The sequence below is a fragment of the Moschus berezovskii genome, chromosome 23 (genome assembly GCF_049115385.1).
Source record: "Moschus berezovskii isolate FMDL1 chromosome 23, NW_MosBer_1.0, whole genome shotgun sequence".
In the NCBI taxonomy this organism is placed as follows: Eukaryota; Metazoa; Chordata; class Mammalia; order Artiodactyla; family Moschidae; genus Moschus; species Moschus berezovskii.
The window spans coordinates 25,635,078-25,662,925 of NC_142482.1; the positions used below are offsets into that span (position 1 = coordinate 25,635,078).

At 41.0% G+C, this 27,848-nt stretch overlaps 1 protein-coding gene across 2 annotated transcripts in view; it reads right to left on the minus strand.

Moving 5' to 3' along the window:
• KIF6 (kinesin family member 6) overlaps positions 1–15,981 on the minus strand; it is a 421,191-nt gene extending 405,210 nt beyond the window's left edge. For both annotated transcript variants that reach the window (XM_088831062.1, XM_055406438.2), the window contains exons 1-3: positions 15,845–15,981; positions 10,670–10,779; positions 3,524–3,598 (exon numbers count right to left, since the gene is read on the minus strand). In XM_088831062.1, the coding sequence (XP_088687188.1) occupies positions 3,524–3,598; positions 10,670–10,779; positions 15,845–15,910 (251 nt within the window). In that variant the 5' untranslated portion in view covers positions 15,911–15,981. The remainder of the gene's footprint in view (positions 1–3,523; positions 3,599–10,669; positions 10,780–15,844) is intronic.
• Positions 15,982–27,848: the final 11,867 nt, after the last annotated feature.

The window sequence follows — 27,848 nt, forward strand, 5'->3', positions numbered from 1 at the left end:
TGACATATTTAAAGGCAGTGAAAATAGTGATTCTCCCGGTTCTTAGTCCAGTGTTAATTTGCTTAATGACCCTCTCCTCTGCAGACGAATCAGAGAGAGGTGTGCGTTTGCCTTCATCTGTCCATCCAGCATTGAAGAACACTTTCCAGCAGAGGAAGAGCCTGGATTACTGACAGCGACCAGAGTCCCTGGTGGTAAGCAACAACCAGGAGGAAAGAGCATGCTCACACCCAGCAGACCAGCTCAGGGACACCCTGCCCACAGCCCACACCCCATTCCTTCACCATAGACATGAGGGGAGCCACGGAGAACAGAAACCACATTTCCAAACAGACGATGGCCCTTGCAACTGACAGAGGTGAGCCCACCCCTGAGAATCACCAAATGTCTGAGAAAATTCTGTAGGGGAAAAGCAAGGCACCAACTCTACAACAGAAGAACATTCACATAGGGAAACCACATATAGAAAGAAAAGCCAGCGTTTCCAAGAAGAGATGCTAATTTTCTTCAGAAGGAGAAAGAAAGACATCACACCAAAAAACAAGAATAGACTTTTTTTTCATTTCCTACAAATGAAAAAATAAAATTGTAAAAATTAAGAATTTAAAAGGGAGGTGATAGAGAATACAAAAAGAAAAAAAAAATCCAAAACATCTAGGACAAAAGCATAATTCCTAAGGAGAAATAAGGTCCAGATAGACCCTGGTGTCTCTTCAGCAACACTGCATACAAGGAGACAATGAAACAATGTCTTCACAGTGATGAGAGAAATTATTTTTTAACCTAGAATTCTATACCTGGCCAAATGGTCATTTAACTGTGAAACAGAATAAAAGCTTCAGAAAGCTCCTCAGTCTTGAGCTCTCTCTAAAAAATTGTTAATGATGATTACTAGCAAAACTAAAAGAGAACCCAAGAAACAGACATAAGTATAAGAAAGAGTGATGAGCAAAGAAACAAATAAAACTTACAGATAAGCCTATGTAAATGCTGATCATGAAAATAATTAACGACCCAGAATGAAATTACGGGTAGATCTCAACAATTAAAGTGTTAGGAGAGTAGGCAAGGCAAAGTAAAAGTGTGCCAAGGGCCCTGCCTGAGCAGAAGAGGGCCAGACAAGCAAGAGGGAAGACTAGATGTTGGGAAAAAGCACAGATGAGCTTAAATATCTGAATTAAATCGCAGAGAAGTGCTTACACCTTGAGAGAGAAAATAAAGCAGCAAAAACAACAGCAAAGAGCACAAACAAACAAACAGCAAGAAAGGGAAAAAAAATAGAGCAAGTATGATAAATCGGGAAAAAAATAAATAGAGAAGAAGAATTGCTCCAAACACTATCAGAGTAACTATAATAAATATAAATAGGTTAAAGTAATTAATTAAATATCAGGGACTCTGAGTTTGGCTACAAAGGCAAAAGTCAGCTATATTTTATTCACCAGACCTATATTGAAAAACAAAATGACACAGGGCAGCTGAGTGAAGAGATTGAGACAGAGAAACTAGATAAAGCCCAACAGTGGGGCGGGGGCTGGGGGGGGGACAGCAAAAACAGTTTCAGGAAAACTGGGATACAAGAAGAAAAGTATTAAAAAGGACAGTGAGGAATGTTTGCTATTGATAAATGATATAATTCATTTGAACAACCGTGATAACAACTTGAGCGTCCTGGATAACAAAGCTCTTGCCTGTTATTTCTGAGATCTTGTCATCATCAAGTCAGGTATCTCTGTCAAGTCAGTGAACGAAACAAATAAATTCCCAGCCTTCACGGAGCTTTTGTTCTGGCAGAAGGATGACAAGCAAAAAAAAAAAACTAGTAAGGAAACTATATAGTATGTCAGATGCTAAAACAAATGTATAAGGAAGGGTGACAGGGAACACAGTTTCAAGATGGTACTAAGAACAGAGGGCCTGACAGAAGGGGATACGTGAACAAAGGCCTCAAAAGAGCTCAGAAAGCAACTAGGCAGATTTCTGAAGGAAGAGAATTCCAGGCAGAGGGCATAGCAGGAGCCAGCGTGGGAAGGGGGCTCAAGATGAGAGAGGTAGTCAGTACTGGGGGGAATAAATAGACATCCAGGAAACACAAACTGATGTCCCCTCCCCACATGACTTTGGGACATCACAAAATAAAACACACGAGATGAGCTACTTGAAAAATGACACAACCTGAACCATTACTAGAAAGAACAGAATTTTAGAAATGTGTGCCACCCAGCTGAGGAGACCTGAATTTAGTCTAGAGAGATGCTACTGGATTGCGACTACCACTAAAATAGCTTAAGCCTATTCACTTATATCTTACCAACTGTGATGGAAGACAGCATAAAGAGAGAAGAGCTTAAGTCCAGGGATCTAATGGACAGCATGGTGACTGCAGCTAATAATACTTTTATATGTACCAAATACTTAAATGTTGCTACGAGAGCAAATCTGAAATGTTCTTAGCACAAAAAAAGAAATGGGAACTACGTGATGAGATGGACGTGGTAGCTGATACTATGGTGATAATAATTTTGGTGACATCATTTATAAATGTGTCAAAGCAACACATATACCTTAAACTTACACAATGTCATATGTCAATTATATTTCGATAAAGCTGGAAAAAAAAAAGAGCGAGAAGGGCATGGTTTGAGTAGTATTCATGTAACAGGCACTTAGGAGACAATATGTGTTGATATATTTTCAGCAAGGTTGTGGTTGAGAATGCACTGATCAGTAGACTTGAAAAATGAGTTTGTTCAGCAGATGTACTTTTTAATTCTAGTCATAAAGATAGAAGTAGCTGGGGATACTTAGATCACTAAAATCACCCAATGATTTCAGGAGCAGAAAGCCACCTTATTAGTAGTAGTTTTCCATATAGACTCCCTATAGGAGAGGGTGCTTATCTAAGGACTGAGCATCTAGTACCAAGGAGACTTCACCAACATATATTCATAAAATGGCACTCTGATTTATTCAGAATTATTTATTCTCAGGTGAGTTTGGTTTTAGTAGTCAGCAGCCCAGAACTACCTGGATATGCAGAAACAAAAGGGACCTAAGTGAAGAGCCAAGTATTGAAACAGAGTTATTACCCTGAGGTAGAGTTGGGTCGATCAGAATTAGGCCTCGCAGGTGTCACAGTCATTCATCTACCTAACCACAGGCGTGAAATACTGTACTGAGCAAACAGCACTGAACAGTTAGACAACCATCTAGGACTCTGCCACCACTAGCTACCAACCCTGAGCAGTGCTACTTAGTCTCTCCAGTCCTCAGAGATTGTAATATCTTTCAAAACGGGAGTAGTAATAGCTATTCTATCTGTCTCACCAGTTGTTTTGAGGCTCAGTATCTAAATCTAAAACAAACAAGCTGTAAGAAGAGAAAGTATTAGTGCTACCATCATCACATGCCCTGCAGCCTGAGGATATAATTGATAGACTGAAGCGCATTACCACAATTATCTGAGAATTGAAGGCAAGATGAAAAACCACTAACCCACTGAACAAAATATAGGAAATCCTACCTCTCAGCAACTGGTTTGGCAATGTTTTCAAAAATGGTCTCCTGCTTTGAATCCTGATCAAAAATCCTTTGAAATCTGCAAATGTGAAAACAGTAATTATTTAAAAGCTGAGCCTTCAAACACTATTGGATTAATCCATTTTTTTCCTCCTAAAGTCTGTAAATTACCCCATCTTTACATCACTAGGCTTACCTAACCTAACACAATGTTTGCCCTGTAGCCCCAACACACTGAGCTCTTGTACCCCTGTATACAAATGGTGGGTAAACAGTATTGCTTTGACAAGATCTGCACAATAAATCCCTCTGAAAAACTGCAGCAGCTTTGAACCAAATAATAAACTGTGTGTTTTTTAGCCCTCAAGAGAGACAGTGTCTGCAATTGGCATCAAATTCAGATCGAGATTAAGTGCATGAAATGGAAACCCAAGAACAGGACGTAAACAGCCAAAGAACTTCTGATGTCTGACCTGCAAGAAAAAGATGCAGCTGTGAAATGCATGATTATTGAACTCAGTTTTAATGTTTTGAATTGAAGTTTCCTTTCCATTAATTACTGCATCCTAGGATCAGCTACTTAATTCTCAGGATAGTTTATTTTGTTGCTGAAAGTCAAAAAGTCAAACAGTAAATTAAAATAGAGCTGTATTGTAAAGGAAATCTTGATCTGACTGGCACAGCTAGGGGACTGGGGAGATAGGATGGTGTCCACTGCACCCTTATTGCAGTGGCACCTAACTTAGCTTAGGACAGGATCAACTGGCAAACACCTGGAGGAGACACACTGTGCTGTGCTGTGTTTAGTCGCTTAGTTGTGTCTGACTCTTTGCAACCCCATGGACTGCAGCCTGCCAGGCTCTTCTGTCCATGGGGATTCTCCAGGCAAGAATACTGGAGTGGGTTGCCATGCCCTCCTCCAGGGGATCTTCCCAACCCAGGGACTCAACCCAGGTCTCCCACATGGCAGGTGGATCCTTTACCGTCTGAGCCACCAGGGGAGCCCCGAGAAGATGCACAACCCATGCTTATACAGCGTGTTTACTCACTACCAGCAAGTACGGCCCCCATTTCAAACATCATGAAGAGAGAGACAGCAAGACAAATGGGGGAAGGAAAAATAAGAAGCGAGGAAAAGGCAAGGAGAAGGCGGAGAGACAGAGAGAATGTAAGTGTACAGGGCAAAACGTTAATAATTGGTGACTTTCCCACAAAGGGTAGCATAGATTTGATTGCATTATTCCTCCACTTCTTCTGCATATGTAAAAGTTTTTGAAATAAAAATTGGCAGGGGGAGGATTTTAGAGCAAAACCTTTGAAACATACACGTCCTAAGCAGCTTTCAAAGTGGTGTGTGTGTCTGCCCACATAAGTGGATTGGGCACAAGTTCAATTAAAGTAGAGATGACATGAAATGTAGGTTTGTTTTCACTACTAAGGAGTTCAGAAGGAAGTCTGGAGCTGGGTTGGAAATATAAAATGGAATGAATTTCACTGTCTTTCAACAACATTCATTTCAAAAGATTCCTATAGCATAACAACCACCCTTTTGAAGAAGCAAATAATGAAACTGTATATAAAAAGAGATTGTAAGGCACTCTGGGTACTCATTTAGCAGACAGGATTATAATTTAGCAATGTTTACTGAGTGTTCCCAGAACCCTCAAGACCCCAAAGGTGTTTGAGGGCTTCAGATATGAATATTGAGATGACGCAGCTGCTCAAGTGCTCTTTGGAGAACTGCCCACTGTGATGTCTTAGCACGGACCCCAGTGGAGATTTTCGGTGATAACGATGCTTCTGAGGCTGTTTTGATTCTTTTACCAAGTTGGTGATGACTGAGTAAATGAATCAAGTCATTCCCAATCCCATCTCCTTACACTTCCCTGGTGGCTCAGACGGTAAATAACCTACTTGCAATGCAGGGGACCTGGGTTTGATCCCTGGGCCGGGAAGATCCCCAGGAGAAGGGACTGGCTCCCCACTCCAGTATTCTTGCCTGGAGAATCCCATGGACAGAGGAGCCTGGTGGGCTACAGTCCATGGAGCTGCAAAGAGTCAGACACGACTGAGGGACTAATATAGATACACAACCCCAGTTCCTGAAGGGGAATGACATCTACCACCGTGTAAACCAAAGAGATGGGAGGAGGCTCAATAAATCATATAATGTGCATTAAACATCAAATATAATCACTCTCAAACATCTTATTTTATATAACAGAGCTGTATAATAATCTGGAAATTCATTATGATCAGCTGTCTTCTGAAAGCCACTGAAAAGCCAAATAAAATCATAGAGTTTAAGAGGTTTAGTCTAATCCTTTCCAGAGGAAGAAACTGAGACCTGGAGACAGAAAGCAATTTACTCTTGGTCCTGGAGCTAATCTGTAGTGTGCCTTGAGACATAACTTAAGTTTCCCGATTCCAAGCAGGTCCTTTAATTTATTAGGAGGTCATGTTATTGCTGTTGTTGAGTTGCTCAGTCATGTCCAACTCTTTGTGACCCTACAGACTGCAGCACACCAGGCTTCCCTATCCTTCACTGTCTCCCAGAGCTTGCTCAAACTAATGACCATTGAGTAGGTGATGCCATTCACCATCTCATCCTCTGCTGTCCCCTTTTCCTTCCCTCAATCTTTCCTAACATCAGCGTCTTTTTCACTGAGCCTGCTCTTTGTAACAGGTGGCCAAAGTTTTGGAGCTTCAGGTTCAGCATCAGTCCTTCCAATGAATATTCAGGATTGATTTCCCTTAGGAGTGACTAGTTTGATCTCCTTGCTATCCAAGGGACTCTCAAGAGTTTTCTCCAACACCACAGTTTGAAAGCATCAATTCTTCAGTGCTCAGACTTTTTTATTGCCCAGCTCTCACATTCATACATGTCTAGTCAAGGCTATGGTTTTTCCAGTGGTCATGTATGGATGTGAGAGTTGGACTGTGAAGAAAGCTGAGCGCCGAAGAATTGATGGTTTTGAACTGTGGTGCTGGAGAAGACTCTTGAGAGTCCCTTGGACTGCAAGGAGATCCAACCAGTCCATTCTAAAGGAGATCAATCCTGGGAAAAACTGCAGCTTTGACTATATAGACCTTTGTAGGTAAAGTAATGTCCCTGCTTTTTAATAGGTTTGTCTAGGTTTGTCATAGGTTTTCTTCCAAGGAGTAAGAGTCTTTTAATTTCATGGCTGCAGTCACCATCTGCAGTGATTTTGGAGCCCAAGAAAATAAAGCCTGTCACTGTTTCCATTGTTTCCCCATCTATTTGCCATGAAGTGATAGGACTGGATGCCATGATCTTTGTCTTTTGAATGTTGAGTTTTAAGCCAGCTTTTTCACTCTCCTCTTTCACTTTCATCAAGATGCTCTTAATTCCTCTTCATTTTCTGCCATAAGAGTGGTGTCATGTGCATATCTGAAGTTATTGATATTTCTCCCAGCAATCTTGATTCCAGCTTGTGCCTCATCCAGCCCAGAATTTCACATGATGTACTCTGCATATAAGTTAAATAAGAAGGGTGACAAATAGCCTTGACATACTCCTTTCACAATTTTGAACCAGTCCATTGCCCATGTCCAGTTCTAACTGTTGCTTCTTGACCTACATACAGGTTTCTCAGGAGGCAGATAAAGTGGTATGGTATTCCCTTCTCTTTAAGAATTTTCTACAGTTTGTTGTGATCTACACAGTCAAAGGCTTTAGCATAGTCAATGAAGCAGAAGTAGATGGTTTTCTGGAATTCTCTAGCTTTTTCTATGGTCCAACGGACACTGGCAATTTGATCTCTGGTTCCTCTGCCTTTTCTAAATCCAGCTTGTACATCTGGAATTTCTTGGTTCACATACTGCTGAAGACTGGCTTGAAGGATTTTGAGCATTACTTTGCTAGCATGTAAAATGAGTGCAATTGTGTGGTAGTTTGAAGATTCTTTGGCATTGCCTTTCTTTGGGATTGGAAGAGTGTGTAGATTTTTCCTACACTCTGCTTCAAATGTTATACATGCTGATTTCTTCTCATCCCAAACTAACTTCTTCTGGTCTTCTCCATCCTAGTAAGTGCCAACTCCATTTTTTTCAAAGTTCAGTTCAAAACCTTAGAATATATGCTTGACTCCTCTCCTTCCATTATACTCTGTATCCAACCCATCAGCAAACTCTAGTCTGACCTTCAAAATACACCCAGAAGAACCCAATTACTTCTCAACATTTCCACTCACTACTACTCTGGCCCGAGCAACCATAATTTCTTGCCTGGTCTCCCTCGGCCCCCTTACAGTCCATTATCTACATGATGGCAAGAAGGATTCCTGCTAAAACATAAGTGAAATCAGTCCATTCTTCTGCTCACAACTCTCCATTACCTTCCCTGAGCACTTTGGGAAAAGCTCCAAAGGACCTGGCCACTCTGCTGCCCCTTAGCCTTCGTCTCCCTCCAGCCCTCTCCTCTAGCCACACACATTCCTTGTGCTTCTTCAAGCAAGCCAGGCACTCTCTCATCCCAGGAACTTCATTCTTGCTCTATCGTGATCCTGGAATTCCCATCCCTCACACAGAACAGTGTCTAACCACCTTCAAGTTTCTGTTAAAATGTTCACCTTCCCTGAAGCCCCTGTGAAAAACTGCAGCCACGCGTCCAGTTTGCTGCCCCTCATCCCAACAATCCTTATTCGTCTTTCCTTGCCGTATTTTCCTCCACAGCACTCAAAACTTTCTGACACACACACACTACCCGTTCATCTTCTCCCACTAAAATGCAAGCACCTGAGAGCAGAAGTTTGGTGCACTCCTTGCCATATTCCCAGCCATTAAAACAGCACACAGTGGGTGGGTAATAAAGATTTACTGACTGCATGCATTTTCTTAGGTGAAAACAGCCTTTAAAATGCTTAAATATTATCACCGACTCTGTGGACATAAGTTTGCGTGAACTCTGGGAATTGGTGATGGACAGGGAGGCCTGGCATGCTGTGATTCATGGGGTCGCAGAGAGTCGGACACGACTGAGCGACTGAACTGACTGAACATACATAGTTTACTAATTTCTTTATTTAAAATACTACAGCCAATGTTTTTTGTTTCTATCATCCTATAGGTGACACAAAATGAAAGCTAATCCTATTCTCTGACTTGTGGGGATAACATAATGGAAATTGGAAAGCTCAATGGATGTTGGGAAGCTCATGAAGAAAAAGAATCCCTTAATTTTACTTTTCTAAATTTAATCTTATTTCATGTATATGTGTCATACTATACACTCTGTATTTGTAACTGAATTTAATTCATTCAGCAATGTAATCAGATATCTTTCTATGAAAATAAATCTTACTTTATTACATCAAATAAAATGAAGATTTTTAATTCAGAGGTTTAGAAAGAATGATCAAGAGATTTAAAAATAAGCAAACAGCACTTTTTCAATAAGTGTATGTGCAAATACACTGTTTATATCTGCAAATAACATACAGCATGCTTTGGAAACAGCCAAAAGATAGGGACATGGACAACTGTTTCTTAGCAATCGAACAGAATCAAGCTGAACACAATGTTTTAGGAAACTGTGGCTTCGTGGAGACAGGCCTAGCCCAGCTGCCATTAAGTCATAGCTAGTAAGGTATGGAGCATGCTTTTACCAGTGGGAGAACGCCCCCTTCAGAAAAGTAAGTCGTGTATTATAAGGCTACTCCTTAAGGGACAGAATACAAGGCAATGAGGAGCCACAGGGACAAGCTTAGACCCACCTCACCATGCAACCATGGGCTAGTCGTTCTGCTGTGCTTACTGTAAAAGGCGACACGAGACAAAGATGGGGTGAGGTGGCGGGAGAGATAACCATGATAGACAGAAGGGGGGAGTTGTGAAGACCAAAGAGAACCTTTATGAGACCAAGTCATCATCATCATCATAACGAGGAGGGAGGAGAAATAAGAAGTAGAGAGAGAGAAACACACACAAAAATTATCTGAGGTGGTTCTATCCATGGGCAAGGGCAGGAACAGTCTCAAATTAAGGCCCATGCAGAACAGCCTAGAGAGGAACACAAGAGAGCAATTAGGACGCCTTCAGCAGGACCACACATATTCGCTCAGTTGTCTCCGACTGTTTGTGATGCTATGGATTGTAGCCCGCCAGGCTCCTCTGTCCATGAAATTTTCCAGGCAAGAATAATGGAGTGGGTAGCCATTCCCTTCTCATTTGGCCCAGAGATTAAATATGGGTTTAAATTGAGCTCAAGCTTCTCCAGAAATTAAAAGTGGGGATTAAAAGAAATGATGCCATCTGGAGAATAAAGACAGCATGGAACAGCCATAATCTCCAAATTTAAGGCCTGCCTACTAGGAGAGTATTTGGGCCAAAGGCACTGATGACAATCAAGGAGCGGCTGAATATTGCTTGAATCTTGCAGCTCAACACTGTGCCAGAGAAATAAAATGCAACCCATAAATATGAGTATATATGTAATTTAAAATTTTTACTAGTCACATTTTTTTGAAATGAAACAGGTGAAATTAAATTTAATAATATATTTTAGCACAATATATTCAACATTTTATCACTTTACTGTGTAATTAATATGAAAAGAATTACTGAGCTTTTTTATATTCTTTTTTTCATAGTAATCTTTCAAAAACCCTTGATATAGCTCATACTCACAGCACATCTCAATTCAGACCAGCTTGATTTCAAGTGCTGAAGAGCTACATGTGGGGAGCGGCTGGTACAATAGACAGTGCAGGTGCAGAGTATACATACACACATATGAGGTCACTATACCTTTTAGGTTATTAAGAAAGCTCACCTATTCAGCATACAGATTGTTCCTTAAGTTGTAATCTTTAATAAATTTTAGTCATGCATTGAACGTTCTATAAGTGGGCCAAGAAGGAAAAAGATAACACTTGATAAACAGATGTAATTTTTTTTTTTTAAAGGGTAGAATTTTAGGACATCCTGTTGGATACAGAAATATACCCCCTTTTTAATTCTGGGCACAGCAGTGAAAAGACAAGTTGAATTCTATTTACTAGATAAGACAGAGAACTGTACTACATTCTCCCCAAGAAATGATACCAATGATTTCACAGTGGATATTAAAGCAGTACAAGAGTTACTTCAATAGTAAAACAGAACTGAAGATGAAAAAAGGAAAGCTTACTTAAATCTGTAGCTTTCTCGCTTATTATTCACAAATCCATCTGCCAGATCACGAGGTAAGATGATTTCCAAGCTAGGTGTTAATTTTTCATCTTCATCTATGGAATAAATCTGCAAATATGAAGACAACAAATGAATATAAAATGATAAAATTACGACCTGAACAATGACCATGTTATTATGACATGCATTGTGATAGTATTTTAAAAACTGTACTTTTCAGATAAAAAGTCATAACATAGCACAACTTGGATAATTTTCCTGTTTAAATTCCATGCACACTCAAACAAATATATGGATCTGAACAAAAAGTAAAACCTAAATCAATGCCTGAGCAAATCTCAGATCCTCTTTGAATGATCTAATACTCAAATTTGAGTATTTGAGTATCTGTCTCCATTGTTGAGAAAATAATAGCCCCGACAACAACATATTATCTAAGTATTGCTTTGGAATTATGTACCAGAAATTAACATTTTACTACAACCAATAAGCATTTCTCAGCATTTACAAAATGCTAGACACAGACATGAAAGGCCTGGGTCTGAGCCTTCTCAGAGAGCTCACAAGAATGCCCTAATTCAAATTATGTTCAAAGAAGCCCGAGTTTCCATAAGACATATTTAAGCATTTGATAAAAGACATGTGGTTTCAAAAGACACATGTAATTCACGTCTTTGATGTCATTTTCTAGGTTCTCCTCCCAGCTCAGCCACTAATTAGAAAATGACCTGAGAGAAATCACTTAACCTCTTTAAGCAGATAGGGAAATGAAGGGTCTTAACCAACCCCCTTTACAACTGTAATATTCTGATTCTCTTCTTGGTTATCTACCCCTTTACTTATTGGCCAGGAAAAGCAAGAGTCCAGCCTATAAACAGATCATAGGGAATGAACAGAAGTCTACAATTTGATGTCCAAAGACCTGGGCCTAACACTGATCTCAGTTTACCAGCTGTGTGACCAGTCGCCACTTTCAGCATCTCAGTTCATACATAAGATGAAGAAAACAGAATTGCCTCCGTTACAAGATTGCTGTGGGGATCAAATGATGTCATGGAAATGGAAGCATTTTGTAATGCACCATAAAAAATGTTAGTCATTAGGTTTAGAGGCTTTTAAAAAAGACTTCTTGTCTTTCACCAAGAAATAAAATTCTTTCTAACAAGCAATACTTCCTGTTTAAGACCCATTTAGATGCTTGATTATGGGGGGAAAGTCATATTCTGAAATAAGTAAAAAGCCTACCTAAATCTCCAGAAAGTCTGAATAATTTTCCTAAGCAGATTTTTATTGAGCTCTCTCATTTAAAATGTGAGGAATTCATGTAAGAAAATTCATGCTGTAAAATAAAATTACTCATAGAAAGTTATGGCATCAGGTCCAAGGCTTTCTGGTTAGATTTCCTCAAGAGACATTTAAAAATTATATTCTATAGGGCACTACATTGTTTTTTTTTAAAAAGGTTAATGGTTAGACAGGTGAGTGAAAAGGGTAAGACAAAAAAGCGTACAGAAGTGAGGGATGCCATACATTTTTTAAAAACCTGTAATAGTACTCAGAAGACCAAAAGGGCCAATAAGTATTAACAGCGTAGGAACAGTGACTTTCCACTCCTCTCATTAAGCCATTCTTTGAGGCATTAAGAAAAGCCCACAACAAGAAAACTTGTTTAGTCTAATAGACTGGCTTTCTACTGTTAGTCATAAAAATATTTGAGATGGAACTGTTGTTTAATAGGAGACAATTAGACCAAATGCAAGGATGAATATGAAGATATTTCAAAATATACAAAGCACTATGCAAATGAAAAGCACTGCTACTGTTAAAATTATCACAGAGGGTCATCTTATGTATCTTTTAATGTATTAATCTACAAATTATCATCATTTAATTTATAGTGTCTCAGGGAGTATGATTAATGAAGTAACAGAGGCAGAAAATGAAAAAGAAAAAATAATACCCTTGAGTCACTCTTAGTTTAATGCTCCAAGGAGTATATCTAATCAGAGAAACAACCACACAGTCTTTGGGAGCAAAAGTACAGGGTGCTAACAGTGGGATTTCTAAGGAAGCGTTCAGTTCAGTTCAGTTCAGTCGCTCAGTCGTGCCCGACTCTCCGCGACCCCATGAATCACAGCACGCCAGGCCTCCCTGTCCATCACCAACTCCCAGAGTTCACTCAAACTCATGTCCACAGAGTTGGTGATGCCATCCAGCCATCTCATTCTCTGTCGTCTCCTTCTCCTCCCGCCCCCAACCTTTCACTAATTCAAAACTCGTTCATCTGTGTTCTCTCATTTTTCTGTACGTGGCATAATGTTGCATCTCAGAAAGAATCTGGCATTATTAAAGTACAATGATACCTAAAAATATTTCCTGGAGTAGCAAACAAGACACTCCATAGAATCTCACCAAAGAAATGCAAAAGAAGGCACATTTGAAAATACAAACATTGTACTTTAAGGAAAGAAGAAGTTCAAGTTAAATCCAACATTCTCCATCAACCCACCCCCACCAAGCCCCATCTCTATCCATCCTGTCACATGATCACATCGGAGCACCTGTTTCTGACTGCTGAGTCAATATAGACAGGTCGGTATTTTTAGCTAAGAATCTGGGGGTGGGTGTGGGGGTAATTTTTATATGTGATGTACTTTAAAAACCTTGCAAGTGAATGTAAGAGGAGAAAAAATGGGAAGATACTCAATGGTTGCTTTCCATAATCTATAGTCCTTAAATTTTTAAAATGCCAATAATTTCTTTAGAGTGCTTTCATGCATCTTTTCCTAACCGTATTCCATGAATGAAAAGACTGAAGATGAAAACAAGGACAAGACACTATATTCTTTGTTCTAAATATATAAATTTACATGAGGCAAATCCTAAATTATGAACTGCTATGATGTTACATGGGCTTCCCATGTGGCTCAGCTGGTAAAGAATCCACCTGCAATGTGGGAAACCTGGGTTCAATCCCTGGGTTGGGACAACCCCCTGGAGAAGGGGAAAGCTACCCATTCCAGTAAGCCTCCTATTCCAGTATTCTTGCCTGGATAATTCCATGGACTCTATAGTCCATGGGGTCGCAAAGGGTCAGACATGACTGAGCGACTTTCACTTGACATGATGTTACATGGGTTTCCCAGGTGGCTCAGTGGTAAAGAATCCACCTGCCAATGCAGGAGACAGAGATACTGGTTTGATCCCTGGGTCCGGAAGATACCCCTGGAGAAGGAAATAACAACATACTCCAGGATTCATATCTGGCCAATCCCATGGAGAGAAGAGCCTGGTGGGCTACAGTCCATGGGGTCGCAAAAGAGTCAGACACGACTTAATGAGTAGACAACAGCAAATGTTGTTACATATACACATACACTCTCTGTAGATATGGAGTAGAGATAAAATATTATTAAAAATACACCCATTCCAGAGACTCATGAATATGACTCAGATTGCCCTTGCCTATATCCTTATTTTCTGAGGCAGAAAGGTTTTGTCCCATAGATAGGAAACACAGAAAAAGTGTATAAACTTGAACCCAAAGCAATAAAGAAAATGGCTACGGGATCGTACTTATCAATAATTACCTTAAACGTAAATGGGTTGAAATTTTCAAAAAGGCTAGGAAACAATTCTCATAGCCATCAATAGTTCAGTGTTGAGTTCATGAATAGTTTTTAAAGTTTGGGACAAACTGTAGTATTTGCTATTTGAAGTACTATTTGTAATTGGCATATTACGATGTAACATTGGTCTTCATTTCCAACTTAAAACGCCTAAAAATGCCTAACAGGTTTTTAGATTTGTGAATTTTAATTGAAATGTATTTTACGATGTTACTAAACCTGCAGAAATATTGAAATATTTCAGAGAACTTATTCACTGTACATTTAATTTATTTTATTTATTAAAGTTATGAACTGTAGGAAGTTTTACTTGTTGGGTCAAATGCTTGTTGCTTCAAATGCTTGTTGCATTTGAAGTGCTAGTTACAAGAAAATCAAATACCTTCAATGTATAAATGCTATTAAGTTTTTAAAGGACTTGAGTATAAGTAAGTTTGTTTAAAGAAATTTAGTCTGTTCAACTTGAAAAAAATAAATAAATAAAATTGGATTATTTGATTAAAAAAAAAAAAAAAAAGAAAGGTTTTGTCCCAAAAGCTTTGGAATAAAAAATTCCTTAATTAAAATCAGGGTTCTGCCACTCACCAGGTGGCTGGTTGACCCAAATTATTTAATCTGAGACTCAGTTTACTCATCTATAAGATGAGGAAAACATCAGCCTTGCAGGGTTTTCATGAGACTCAGGGATAATGCAGACAAAGGATCTAAGTTGTAAGACTGACAACGCTCCTTCCCAAGGAAAGAAAACAATGTTTTGAAACATCTGAGGAGCATCCAAAGTATTTATGCTCAGAGTAGGATCATGCCTTAGCCTTCTTTGTACACTTCTGAGCTTAGCATCCTAGAGGAAACGCCTAGTAAATGCTCAGTTAATGTTTTCAGAATAAAAGGTATGTATATTCTTTGTGTAAGTTGCATAAATACCTGTTTACATCTGCAACGAGTGTATGTCAACGTTTATATTCAGAATGACAATATAGTCAAAAAACTCGAAGGGCCCACTGCGTGAGAACCACCGTGTAGGCTTTGTGTCTCCCTGTCTGTAGCTATCATCCGTATCATCTTAGACGTGTGAAGACACGCATCTCTGGCTTGCACGTTTTGCCCGAGGGTGAAACAGAAGTTTGAACGCACCTGGGTGGGCAGAGCTGCGTGACTGTTTTCGAGAAAAGTGCAATAACGGCACACAGCTGAGGCTAGTCTATGATCACGCATACACGCAGATGTACCTGTGCGTGCACGGGTCTGCAGCTGAGTGAACACGTGTGTCCAGGAGTACACAGGTGGTTCTGTGCAGGTTAATCGGGGCCCGCAGGTCTATGTCGGGTGGAAATGGACTGGGTGACCGTCTGTCCGCGCCCCCTGGCAGCAAAGTGTTGGCGTCTGTGGGCTGCTCGGGTGCCAGAACCGAGTGTGCTGGACGCCTGGCCGCATCCCGCGCCGGGCGCCGAACCCCTCACCCGGGCCGGGGACCCTCGCGTGCCGCCCCTCCCCCGGCCTGAGAAGCCCCGCCGCACCCGCATCCGTGCTGCTCCGACCCGTACCCCTTGTTGCTGCTTCCGGACAGTGGGCTTCACCCTGGCGAAAATTTGGATCGTCTGCTTCACCATCTCCTCCTCGGCTCTTGCACTGACCCTTGACCTCTCTCAGGCACTGGCTCCCAAAACTTCTGACTCCCTCCGCCTCAGCAAGCCGTAGCCTTGGCAACAGTAACTAGGGACACTACCCATGGAGCACCGCGCCAACCAGGACCGCCTCCTCTCCCTAATTGGTTGCTGACAGGTGGGAAGGCCCAGAGGGCGGGATTGAGGGCGGGGGCGGGGCCGAGGACGGGGCGGGGCCACGCGGAGAGAGCTGCGCGTGCGCGTGATCAAGTCTGGCACCTGGCTTAGAGCCAAAGCTGGCCTGGAGAGTGGTTAATGGGGTGACAATCGTTATGCCTTGCCCGTTCTTTAATCCATTCTTTCTCTCTGCCAACACCTCTTTTTAGCACTGAAGTCGTTCTGGTTTTTATTATTCATTCATTGAAAAGATGGCACTTGATTTGTGACAGCAATGTACTGCTTGGGGATTCTGAGCTAAGCAAAAACTGTGCCCACTTGGAGATTAGGTCTGATGAAGGAGACAGAGTTTTAATGGGAAATCACAAGTTAAGACCGAGTCCTGTGGAAGGGCACCTTATCTAGTTCTGTTTTGGAAGAGACCAAAACTGGGGGAAGGGGGATTATTTCCCACGCAATAATCCTGTGATAAAACCATGGGCTCTGGTGTGCACTGTTGGTGGGAATGTGAGTTGGTACAGTCACTATGGAAAACAGTGTGCATGGGCCTTAAAAACTAAAAATAGAACTGCCATGTGATTCAGCAATTCCACTCCTGGGTATATATACAAAAGAATTGAAATCAGAGAGAGAGTTGCACTCTCAAATGCACCAGAAATATTAACCAAGATATGGAACCAACCTAAATGTCCACTAATGGATGAATGGAAAAAAGAAAATGTGATTATATATATATGAGTATTATTTTATATATTATGTTTTATGTCTATAATGGGGGTATATATATTATTCTGCCAAAAAAATAAGGACATCCTGCCATTTTAACAACATGGATGGAACTGGAGGGTATTATGCTTGGTGAAATATGTTGGAAAAGACAAATACTGTATGGTCTCACTTATATGTGGAATCTAGAAAAGTTGAACTCACAGAAACGGAGAGTAGAATGATGGTTTCCAGAGGCTAGGAAGTGAGGGAAATGGGGAAATACTGGCCAAAGGGTTAAAAAAAAAAGCTCCAGTTTTAAGTTCTGGGGATTTAGCAGACAGAATGGCAACTTTGGTTATATATTTGCTAAGAGAGTAAATCTTAAATGTTCTTACCAGGAAAAAAAGGAATTATGTGAGGTGATAGAGTTGCTGACTGGCTTTATTGTGATAATCATTTCACAATATATGCATGATCAAGTTATCACATCATATACTTTAAGCTTATGTGTCAATTGTATCTCAGTAAATCTGGAAAAGAAGTAAATAAGAAAATAATAAAAAAAGATGGAGTCTTCAGAAGACACTGTTAACCCATGAAAAGTTGTTCCACATGTATCCCAAGGTGATACATGTTAAAAAACCACAATGAGATATTGCTACACACTTATCAGAATGGCTAAAATTAAAAATAGCCATAAAGCAAGATACTGACAAAGATATAGAGAAACTGAATCACTTATGTATTACTGGTAGGAATGTAAAGTGTAAAATATATTGTGGATAATTGTACAACCAACCACTCTAGAAAAACCGTTGAGTGGTTTCGTACAAAACTAAAGATGTGGCTATTATAAAATCCAGCATTAATCCCAGATAAATGAAAACATGTTCACACTAAAATCTTTACATGAGCATAATACGTATGGCTAAGTCCCTTTGCTGTCCAACTGAAACTATCACAGTATTGTTAGCCAGCTAGAGTCCAATATAAAATTAAATATTAAAAAAAATGCAGGAGACCCAGGTTCAATCCTTGGGTGGGAAAGATTCCCTGGAGAAGGGAAACGCAATCCACTCCAGTATTCTTGCCTGGAGAATCCCACGGATAGAGGAACCTGGCAGGCTACAGTCCATGGGATCTCAAAGAGTCAGACACTTTCTTTCATTAAAAAAAAACAAAACAGAAACTATTACATGAGTGTTCATAGCAGCTTCATTCATAGTAGCTCCAAGTTGGAAAGAACCCATATGTCCTTCAACCATTGAATGGCCAAACAAACTGTGGAATACTATTCAGCAATTAAAATGAAGAAATTACTGATACATATAACTACTTGGATGAATTTCCAGGGAATTATGCTGAGTGAAAGGAATCAGACTCAAAAGTCAAATACTGTATGATTCCATTTATATAACATTCTTGAAATGACAAAATTATAGAGATGGAGAGCAGATTAGTGGTTGCCAGGGGTTAGAGAGGCAGAGTGGGGGGAGGTGGCTGTGGCTATAAAAGGATCGTTGTGATGGATTGTTCTTTATCATGACTGCGGTGGTCACAGAAATCAACATACGTGATAGCGCCACACAGGAGGAGACACACACACACACTACATATAAACCGCTGAAAGTTTAATAACATTGGATGAGATGGATGGATTGTATCAGCGTTCATTCCTCAGTTATAATATTGTACTATAGTTATGCAAGATGTTGCCAGTGGGAGAAACTGGGGAAGAGGATGCCAGATCTTTCTGCATTATTTCTTACAATTGCACGTGAACCTACAATTATCTCAAAATAAAAAGGTTTAAAAAGAAACTTTTAGAGAATGAAAAGGCAAACCACAAACTGGGAGAACAGTCTTGCAAAACACATACCTGATAAAGGACTTGCATCCAGAATACTTTGAAACTCTTAAAACCTAATAATAAATAGGAAAACAAACTACCCCATTTATTTTTATAAAGAAGGGTGTCAAAGATTTAAACAGACACTTTCCACTATAAGGGTGGCAAGATACATGAAAAGATGTTCAACATAATTATAATGAAATAAAAATTAAAAACACCATCAGATACCATTATACACCTTTAAGAATGACTAAAAAGAAGAAAATAAGTTAGCACTCACAAGAACTGGCATGGATGCAGAGCAGTTGGAACTTTCAAACATAGCAGGAGAGGATGCAAGATGGACCAGCCACTTTGCAAAACAGCTTTTGAGTTTCTTAAATATAAAAATGCATATATACTTACCGTGTAACCCAGCAATCCTACACCTCAGCATTTACCTAAGTGAACTGAAAACTGATGTTCACACAGAAAGGTAAGCAGGGATGATTATTGTGGTTTTATTCACAATTGCCAAAAGCTGGAAGCAAAGCAAATGTTCTTCAACTACTGAATGGATAAACAAACTGGTACGTCCACACAATAAAAAGGGATGGACTGCTGATGACTGTAAAAACATAGTTGCGCCTCAGATTTATAATGCTGAGTGAAAGATGCCAGACTCAAAGTCACACACTTTAAAATTCCGTTTTTATGACACTCTGGAAAAAGCAAGACTATAGGGATAGAACCACTGACCAGATTAATGATTGGCAAGGGCTGGGGGTAGGGAAAGAGATTGACTACAAATGAGTATGGCAGTTTTTGGAGGGTGATGGGATCGTTTCACATCTTGATTTTAGTTTTGATTACATGTACAGTAACATGTTAAGTAGTCATAATCGGATGTATGAGTTGGACCATAAAGAAGGCTGAGCGCCAAAGAATTGATGCTTTTGAATTGTGGTGCTGGAGAAGACTCTTGAGAGTCCCTTGGACTGCAAGGAGATCAAACCAATCAATCCTAAAGGAAATCAACGCTGAATATTCACCGGAAGGGCTGATGCTGAAGCTGAATCTCCAGCCGTTTACCAAAGGGAGTATGGCAAGTATCAATCTTGCCATCAGATTTGGCCACCTGATGTAAAGAACCAACTCACTGGAAAAGACCCTAATGCTGGGAAAGATTGAAGGCAAAAGGAGAAGGGGCAGGGGCGGGAGTGCTGAAGATGAGATGATTAAATAGCATCACTGACTCAGTAGACATGAATTTGAGCAAACTCTGGGAGACAGTGAAGGAGAGGGAAGCCTGGCATGCTGCAGTCCATGGTGTCACAAAGAGTCAGACATGACTTAGAGACTGAACAACAACAACAACATTACTGTGTACATTTGTCAAAAGTCATAAAACTATATACTTAAAAGGGTAAATTATACTGTATGTAAACTAGTATAAGAAAAGCAAAAAAAAAAAATAGAGAATGAGGAGTGAACAGGTGGGCAGTAGAAGAGGAAAGAACCAACTATGAAACAGATTTTGAGTTTTTTTTCACCTGGTGCTAAATGGAAAGGAAGAAATGACAAGGTTGGGCTGTTACATTGTTTTTATATGTTGGCTCTTGTGAATCATGCTGCTGGGTACATGTGGATGCAGATGTCTCTTCAAGATACTGGCTCATTTCCTTCAGGTTTATTCCCAGAAGTGGACCAACCTTTGTCCACCCAGAAATAAATGGTCAAAGGAGTTGTGGTGTGTGTATATACAATGGAGTATTATTCAGCCATAAAAAGATGGAAGTCATGATTTGTAGTAACATAGATGAAGGTAAGTAAAATAAGCCAGACAGAGAAGGACAAATATTGTATTAGTATCATTTATATATGGATTTTTTTAAGTCAAACTTATAGAAACACAGAGTAGAATGGTGGTTACCCGAGACTGGGGTGGGGTGGGGGATGGGGAGATGCTGGTGACAGTTTCAATAATAAGTAAGTTCTGAGGATCTAATGGTACAGCATGGTGACTGTGGCTAATAAGACTCTATTGCATACTTGGAATTTTTCTAAGAGGATAGATCTTAAGTGATCTCACCACAAAAAAATTTGAAAGTAGCTATGTGAAGTGATGAATGTGTTAACTTGACTGTGGTAAATATTCCACGATGTATACCTATGTTAAATCATCCCATCATACACTTTAAATATATACAATTTTATTTTTCAATTATACCTTAATAAAGCTGGCGGGGGGTGGAGATCGGGCAGTTGGGTGCAGGTACTCACCTGGACAGGTAACATAGATTAGAGCAGGAAAGAGGAGCATAAGGAGTCAAGGATGTGCTTAATTTCAAGTACCTGTGGAATCTCCGTCCGTAACTGGATAAATTTTAGGAGGAAGCTATGGTTGAAAATACAGACTGGGGAGTCATCCCAGGGTTTTTTTCCCCCCCAGAAAGTGATCTAGTTATTCACAAGGAAGAAGGCTGCAAACCTTACAGTTATGGTTGGCGGTGTAAGCGGGGCTGCACAGGAGACTGGAGGAGCAGCCGGAGTGATTCTGTGAGCGAGAAAGGAAGAAGCTGTAACATGCAAACCAGGAGGAAAGGGCATTTAGGAAGAAGGAAGTGTCCAATGGTGTTGGATACTAAAGAGGATGCCCTGAAAAATGTCCTTGCAGTTTAGCAATTAGAAGGTCACTGGTAACCTCAACAGTAGCTTCAGTAGAGTGATGGAGTCAGAAGTCAGATTACAGGAGGCTGAGAGTTGGACTGTGAAGAAAGCTGAGTGCTGAAGAATTGATGCATTTGAACTGTGGTGCTGGAGAAGACTCTTGAGAGTCCCTTGGACTGCAAGGAGATCCAACCAGTCCATCCTAAAGAAGATCAGTCCTGGGTGTTCATTGAAGGACTGATGCTAAAGCTGAAACTCCAATACTTGGGCCAGCTCATGTGAAGAGCTGACTCATTGGAAAAGACCCTGATGTTGGGAGGGATTGGGGGCGGGAGGAGAAGGGGACGACAGAGGATGAGATGGCGGATGGCATCACTGACTCAATGGACATGAATTTGAGTAAACTCCGGGAGTTGGTGATGGACAGGGAGGCCTGGAATGCTGTGATTCATGGGGTCACAAAGAGTCAGACACAACTCAGCGACTGAACTGAACTGAGAAGTAAAGGGGAGGCTAGGAAGTGGAGGCCGCCCAGAGGCTACCTTTCCAGAAGCCAGCAAAGGGTTGCAAAGAAGCAAAACACAGGGTGAAAGCTGGAGGAACATGGTGTGAAGGAAGGGTCTTTTGTTTGTATGTGAGGGGGTGAAACCAATAAGGAAGGAGAGGTTGAAGGAATAGGGCAAAGAGAAGATAATATGTATTTTCCCCAGGTGAATAATGGGCATTATACCAAGATGTTGCGATGCAAGAGGCCAGGAAGCCAAAGGTGTTCAAAAAAGCTAATTTTAAGTGTTGAATCATGGAATTTAGGTTGGCTAGAGAGGTAAGAGACCTTTGACATGGAGGAATGCTGTGAGTTTCAGAGAGATACCTATGGGTGCCGCATATAGAAAATGGGCACATTTTGTCTTGAGTGCCAGACCACATGATCAAATGCATTGATGGGAAGGGTGTTTTCAGATCCTGCTTCGGTCGTACCTAAGGGTGTGATGTGCGGCGGATTACTTATGTTTTTAAGTTTCATTTACCTCATCCAATACATGAGGATGGATTGGATAATTCATAGCTATGTCACTGAGTTGGAAAGACCACACGCGGACATGAATGTAAAAACGTTATTCTAGGGTGGATAGAGAATGCTCAGTACCCAAAAGATTCTGAGTGCTGAACTGAATTCTTTTTTTCTTTATTTAATTTTGGCTGTGCTGGGTCTTTGTTGCTTGGCGCCAATGTTCTCTGGCTGCGGCAATCGGGGGCTCCTCTCTAGTTACGGTGTCCAGGCTTCTCACTGTGGTTGCTTCTCTTGCTGTGGAGCATGGCCTGGGCTTCAGTCACTGTGGTGTGTGGGCTTAGCTGCCCTGAAGCACGTGGGATCTTCCCAGACCAGGGATTGAACCTGTGTCCCCTTGCATTGTCAGGCAGATTCTTAAACAGTGGACCACCATTAAGTCCCTGGTCTGTATTCTTTTGATTGTAAATATCGCCTCAAGAGTTGAAACTTCAACATATATATGTATCGACATACACCAGGGATTACAAACTTGCATCTCCTGGGCCCAGACTGATGGGATAAGCATGTCAGACAGATAGACATATGACAATAGACTGCAGTCATGTGAACTGGAGACTAAGTGCCCCCAACTAAAAACATTCATATTTAAAATGGTTAAAGCACAACTATGAGTCCCCAGTTTGCAACCTCTGTTTCTTTTCCTGGTATAACCGTCATCAGTGACTGGCAGACCCAGCGCCTCTGACAGGTTTACTTAAATCTCAAACAGATGGTTCTAATGAGTACTAAATAAGTTTGGAGGTTAAATCCCCAAGTTACAATGTCTTTCCCACAACTAGAATGATACTTGGTATTATTGTTTGCACCTTATCCACTTGCTTAAATGTGGGAATTAAGATCCCTTCACATTGTTCAAAAGATTCTTGAGTTCTGCAGTTGTCAAAATAATGTATAATTGCATAGGCAAATTAGCCAAGGTTTAGAAGCCTCAAATCTGAAAGAAATTAAGGCTGTGCCTGAAATGAATTAGTCTGTAAGCAAGTTAGTTGGGTTTTGTGTGTTTGATTGTATGTTTTTTAAGAAAAATTGTAACTGTGACCTAGTACTAATTTTCAACTAGCTCTTTAGCTGTTGTTACTACAACTATAAAATGCATTAATCTTCTTTGTAGGTCTGAAGAGGGACCAGTTAAAATTTTAGGGCTGGTAATTTTGATATTATCGAATACATACATAAAATTACTTAGCTGAAGTAAACTTCCCCTTCTGTTTTATTCAGTGACTTTGGGGGATTTATGATGGTCTGTTCAAAAATCTTTCACTGACACAGCAATCCTCTTTTGTATCAGATGAGCAAGCATGTTCAGACAGAGGTGGTAGGGTCCCCACAAATGGGACAGAAAACATTTGATTGAGATCTTCTCCCATTAACTTACTCCAAGGGGGAAGACAAGGAACCAGAATTTTGCTGCTTACTAGTTGTTGTTGTTTAGTTGCTAAGTTGTGACTGATTCTCTGCAACACTAAGGACTGTAGCTCACCAGGCTCCTGTGTCCGTGGAGTTTCCCAGGCAAAAATAATGGAATGCTTATTGGTAAATAGCATTATTAATAGAATAAAAAGTCAACCAATGTAAACTCTCTCTCTGCTCTCCTGAAAGCTGCTCTTATCCATAATAAGAACTCAAGAATGTGTTTGGGGATGATGGAGAGGACATCGGGCGTGATTCCTTCCTGACTCCTGAGTGTCCCTCACTGAGGATTCCATGGAAAGGAATTGAAAGCCAAAGAAGAAAGCGTATTTTCGATAGTGGATGCTTTTCTTCCTTAGAAACCCCTTTTGTCAGCTGAGCTCTTGTTCATCAGTCTTACGAGTGGTCAGTATGGTCATTATCAGAGAGATCCACTCATACCTGGCAGAATTAAAAAAATCGTTTATTCCCTTGTTTCTGAATCAAGTGGAGAATACATAAAGCATTTTCTGGTACTCATTAAGTGCAGAATAATAACAACATGCCATTAAATTGCAGAGTAAGTGTACCACAAAATCTGTAATATATAATTCCAGCAAGGAATTTTCTTTTGAGAATATGTTCAGCTAATTTAAAGCATAACTTCATTAACATAACCATCTCTGCATATGGAGCAGAGTGGAATTCATAAAACTTTACCAGCACTTGGGTTTATAAGATCACAGTGGGAATCACTGGGATTGGTAAACTTGCAAGGCCTCCCTTCCCCTATCAGACAGTGGATGCAGATTTGCAACGTTATACTGAAACCTCTCTCGGGTTCATCTCCCTCTGGCTCAGAGGCAGAGGCCCCTTTCCTCCTGCTTTGTCTGATCCTCTTCCTGCAGCTCTCCTGGGGCTCTCCCTGAGCAGCAACATCAAAGTCATTTATGGCTGGAAGCTGGTGGCCAGCCATATGGAATTACAGCCCAGGCTCTCGCCGGATTACAGAGTGTAGGATGTGAACCAAATGACAGTGCCATGGCACAGAGGAAAGGCTGGTGAAGCCTCCAGTTTTGAATGGAAAACATGACTGGCTGTGTATTTATATACAGGCTCCTCATAAACAACCTGAATGTTTCACCAACATCCCAATGAAGCAAGGGATGGGCTGAGTTAAAAATAGCTCCAGAATGCCTCTCTTCTAAGTAAATTACCCACCCTGTCCTATCTCCTCCGGGTGTTTACTGTAACATGTTTCCCTGCATATTTCAGAATTCAAGAAATGCTTACCAACACATAGCGTAACTTAAGACTTAAGAAAAGAAAATGGCTCTCATAGCAGAGTTTCTTTGTCTGATGCATTATTAATTTATTTGACTGCACTGGGTCTTAGTTGCAGGACATGAGATCTCTCACTGCAGGACACAGACCCTCTAGTTGTGGAGCAAGGGTTCAGTATTTGTAGTGTGCTGGCTTAGTTGCCTCAGGGCATGTTGGAGCTTAGTTCCCCAACCAGGGATCGGACCCACGTACCCTGCATTGCAAAGAGGATTCTTAACCACTGAACCCCCAGGGAAGTCCCTCATGTGTTATTATTGCCACGAAGTCCGACAATCCAACTTACCCCTCCTGTATCTAGCTATTTAGCCATCTCGTGTACCTGGATATCTACTTCCTCATCTCCTATTTGCTTCTCAACCCCTGCAGTGTGGCTTTCATCCCCCAACACTCCACAGGACCTGTTTAATCTTTGCAGCTCCAGAGTGATAACTTTTTGTGTGTACATCCTGGAATTACAATGTGATAGACCAATTGTCCCAGAGAAGGCAATGGCACTCTACTGCAGTACTCTTGCCTGGAAAATCCCATGGACGGAGAAGCCTGGTAGGCTGCAGTCCATGGGGTCGCTAAGAGTTGGACACAACTGAGCAACTTCACTTTCACTTTTCACTTTGATGCATTGGAGAAGGAAAAGGCAACCTACTCCAGTGTTTTTGCCTGGAGAATCCCAGGGATGGGTGAGCCTGGTGGGCTGCCATCTATAGGGTCACACAGAGTCGGACACTACTGAAGTGACTTAGCAGCAGCAGCAGCAGCAGACCAGTTGTCCAGGCTTGACCTTAGAGTTGCTCCCTGCTGCTTTCTCCCTCTGAGACAACCAGTTTCCAAGTCCCAGTGATTCTGTCTCCTAAACCATTTTTGTCTCCTTCTGGTCAACTCCATGTGTGCTTCTTATTGCCTTAATGTGACTCTCCATTCTTTGTGACAGTTAGGAGAGGTCTCCCTACTGCTCTTCTTGCCTGTAATCTTCTTCCCCCGTTATTTCATAGTCTACACCTGCTACTGGATTATCTTTATGAGGTGCAAATCAGTTCATGTCACTCCTTGTTTGAAAACCACCGATCCTTCTCTGTTATGAATAGAATCGAGTCCAAAGAGCCTTCTTTACCTGATCCCAAACTGTCTTTACATCAACTTCGCGTCCCTCATCATGTTCCCCACCCCTACTCCCCTGTCCTACTCCAATCGCTGGTTTCCTGCGGTTCCCAAACATGCTATGCTTTTTCATGTCTCTGTGCCTTTGTCTGTATCATCCCTACTGTTCCCAGTGCCCTATCCACCTTGTTCCTTGAGAATACTCAACCCGCCTTTCAAAGACCCAACTCAAATGCCACCTGCTCTGTAAAGGCCGTCACCCTCATCTCCCCTTGGCAAAGTTAGTGACCCTTTTCTGTGCAGCTCCATCTTATGTGTCCCTTTGTAATAGCATTTATTGCCCTGTCAACATTGCCTGTACAAATCTGTCCTCCATTCGTGCCAGGGATTATTTAAAACTTCAACTGTTTCCTGCTTCTGCCTCTGTATTCCCAGTGACTAATAAGGTTTTACACACATACCAGAGGTTTCTACATGCCTCATGAATGAATGAGCGCATGCATAACTCATTGCAAGGAATCAATAAAATAATACCCCTACAATTGAAAATTTTTATCTGAGGTTCATATTTCCACAGCAAAAATCCTCCTCCTTCTCCTCTCTCAGCCCAGGGAACAAAGGTAGCCTGCAGACTGGGTAGACACTGAACAGGAGGAAAAGAATCAAATACAGCATCACCGTTTCCATTTCTGAACCCTCTTTCTTCAGGCACAAAAAGATGGTTACCAATTTCCCAGGGTGATAAAGAGAGCACTTTAACTTCGGTGTCATTGGAAGAGAAGAGGAACAGAGCAATAAGTCATAGAAGCAAAGGAGCCCCATTGTTAAGTCAGTGAGTTTCATCCAGGATGTCTGGGAAGCATTTAATGAATCTTGGAATAAACTTGTTTTTCATTTTAAAAAGAATGCGCTATTTACAAACGACCAATTAAATGTTTATTCACCTTCTTTTGTTTCACTTTGAAAAGGGTTTGTTTGACAGTTTGACAAAGGCAGTCTCTGGCAGTTCAGTAAAGGGCTCTCCCAGGAGCTTTAGTCCCCAGACAATAAAGGAATGTTTCCTAAAGTACACAGCCTCCTGCCACTTTCTCCCGCCTCTTTTCCCAGCCCTCTCTCAGTATTCAGGCCCAGGTGAAACCTCACTTTCTCTGAGCAACCTCTTCTTGTTACTGAATGTAAGCTCACTCTGCTCTTCGCATGACTGGCAGATGGCTGGGAGATGAGGTGTTGAGGCAAGGAATAGCAACTTTTTGCAGAAAGCCAGATATCCAAAAAGATGGCGGGCTAGTGCCGTAGAGTACCATCTTATCAGGGGCAGGATGCCATTTTCTTTTATAGAACAGAGAAGGGGAAGAAGTGAGTAAGTGAAGTAAAAAGGCCATTAGTCTTGCAAAGTATCTCCCTGCGTGGCCAGCGTCAAGAGGGGATGTGTTAATTTCTTCTTTTCTGTAGCCATTCATAGGTGGGCAGGGTCGGGCTGTCTCTCTGTGAACTGAACAAAGGCACTTTATTTTAACATTCAGGCAGAGGGGCAAGGCTCCAAGATACAGGCCATTATGTACACTTTTAGCTACAGACAGCATCCTTTTAGTGATTATAATAACAAAAGCAACAAACAGCAAAGGATGAAGTAAAAGGAACGGATCCAAGATAGAGTC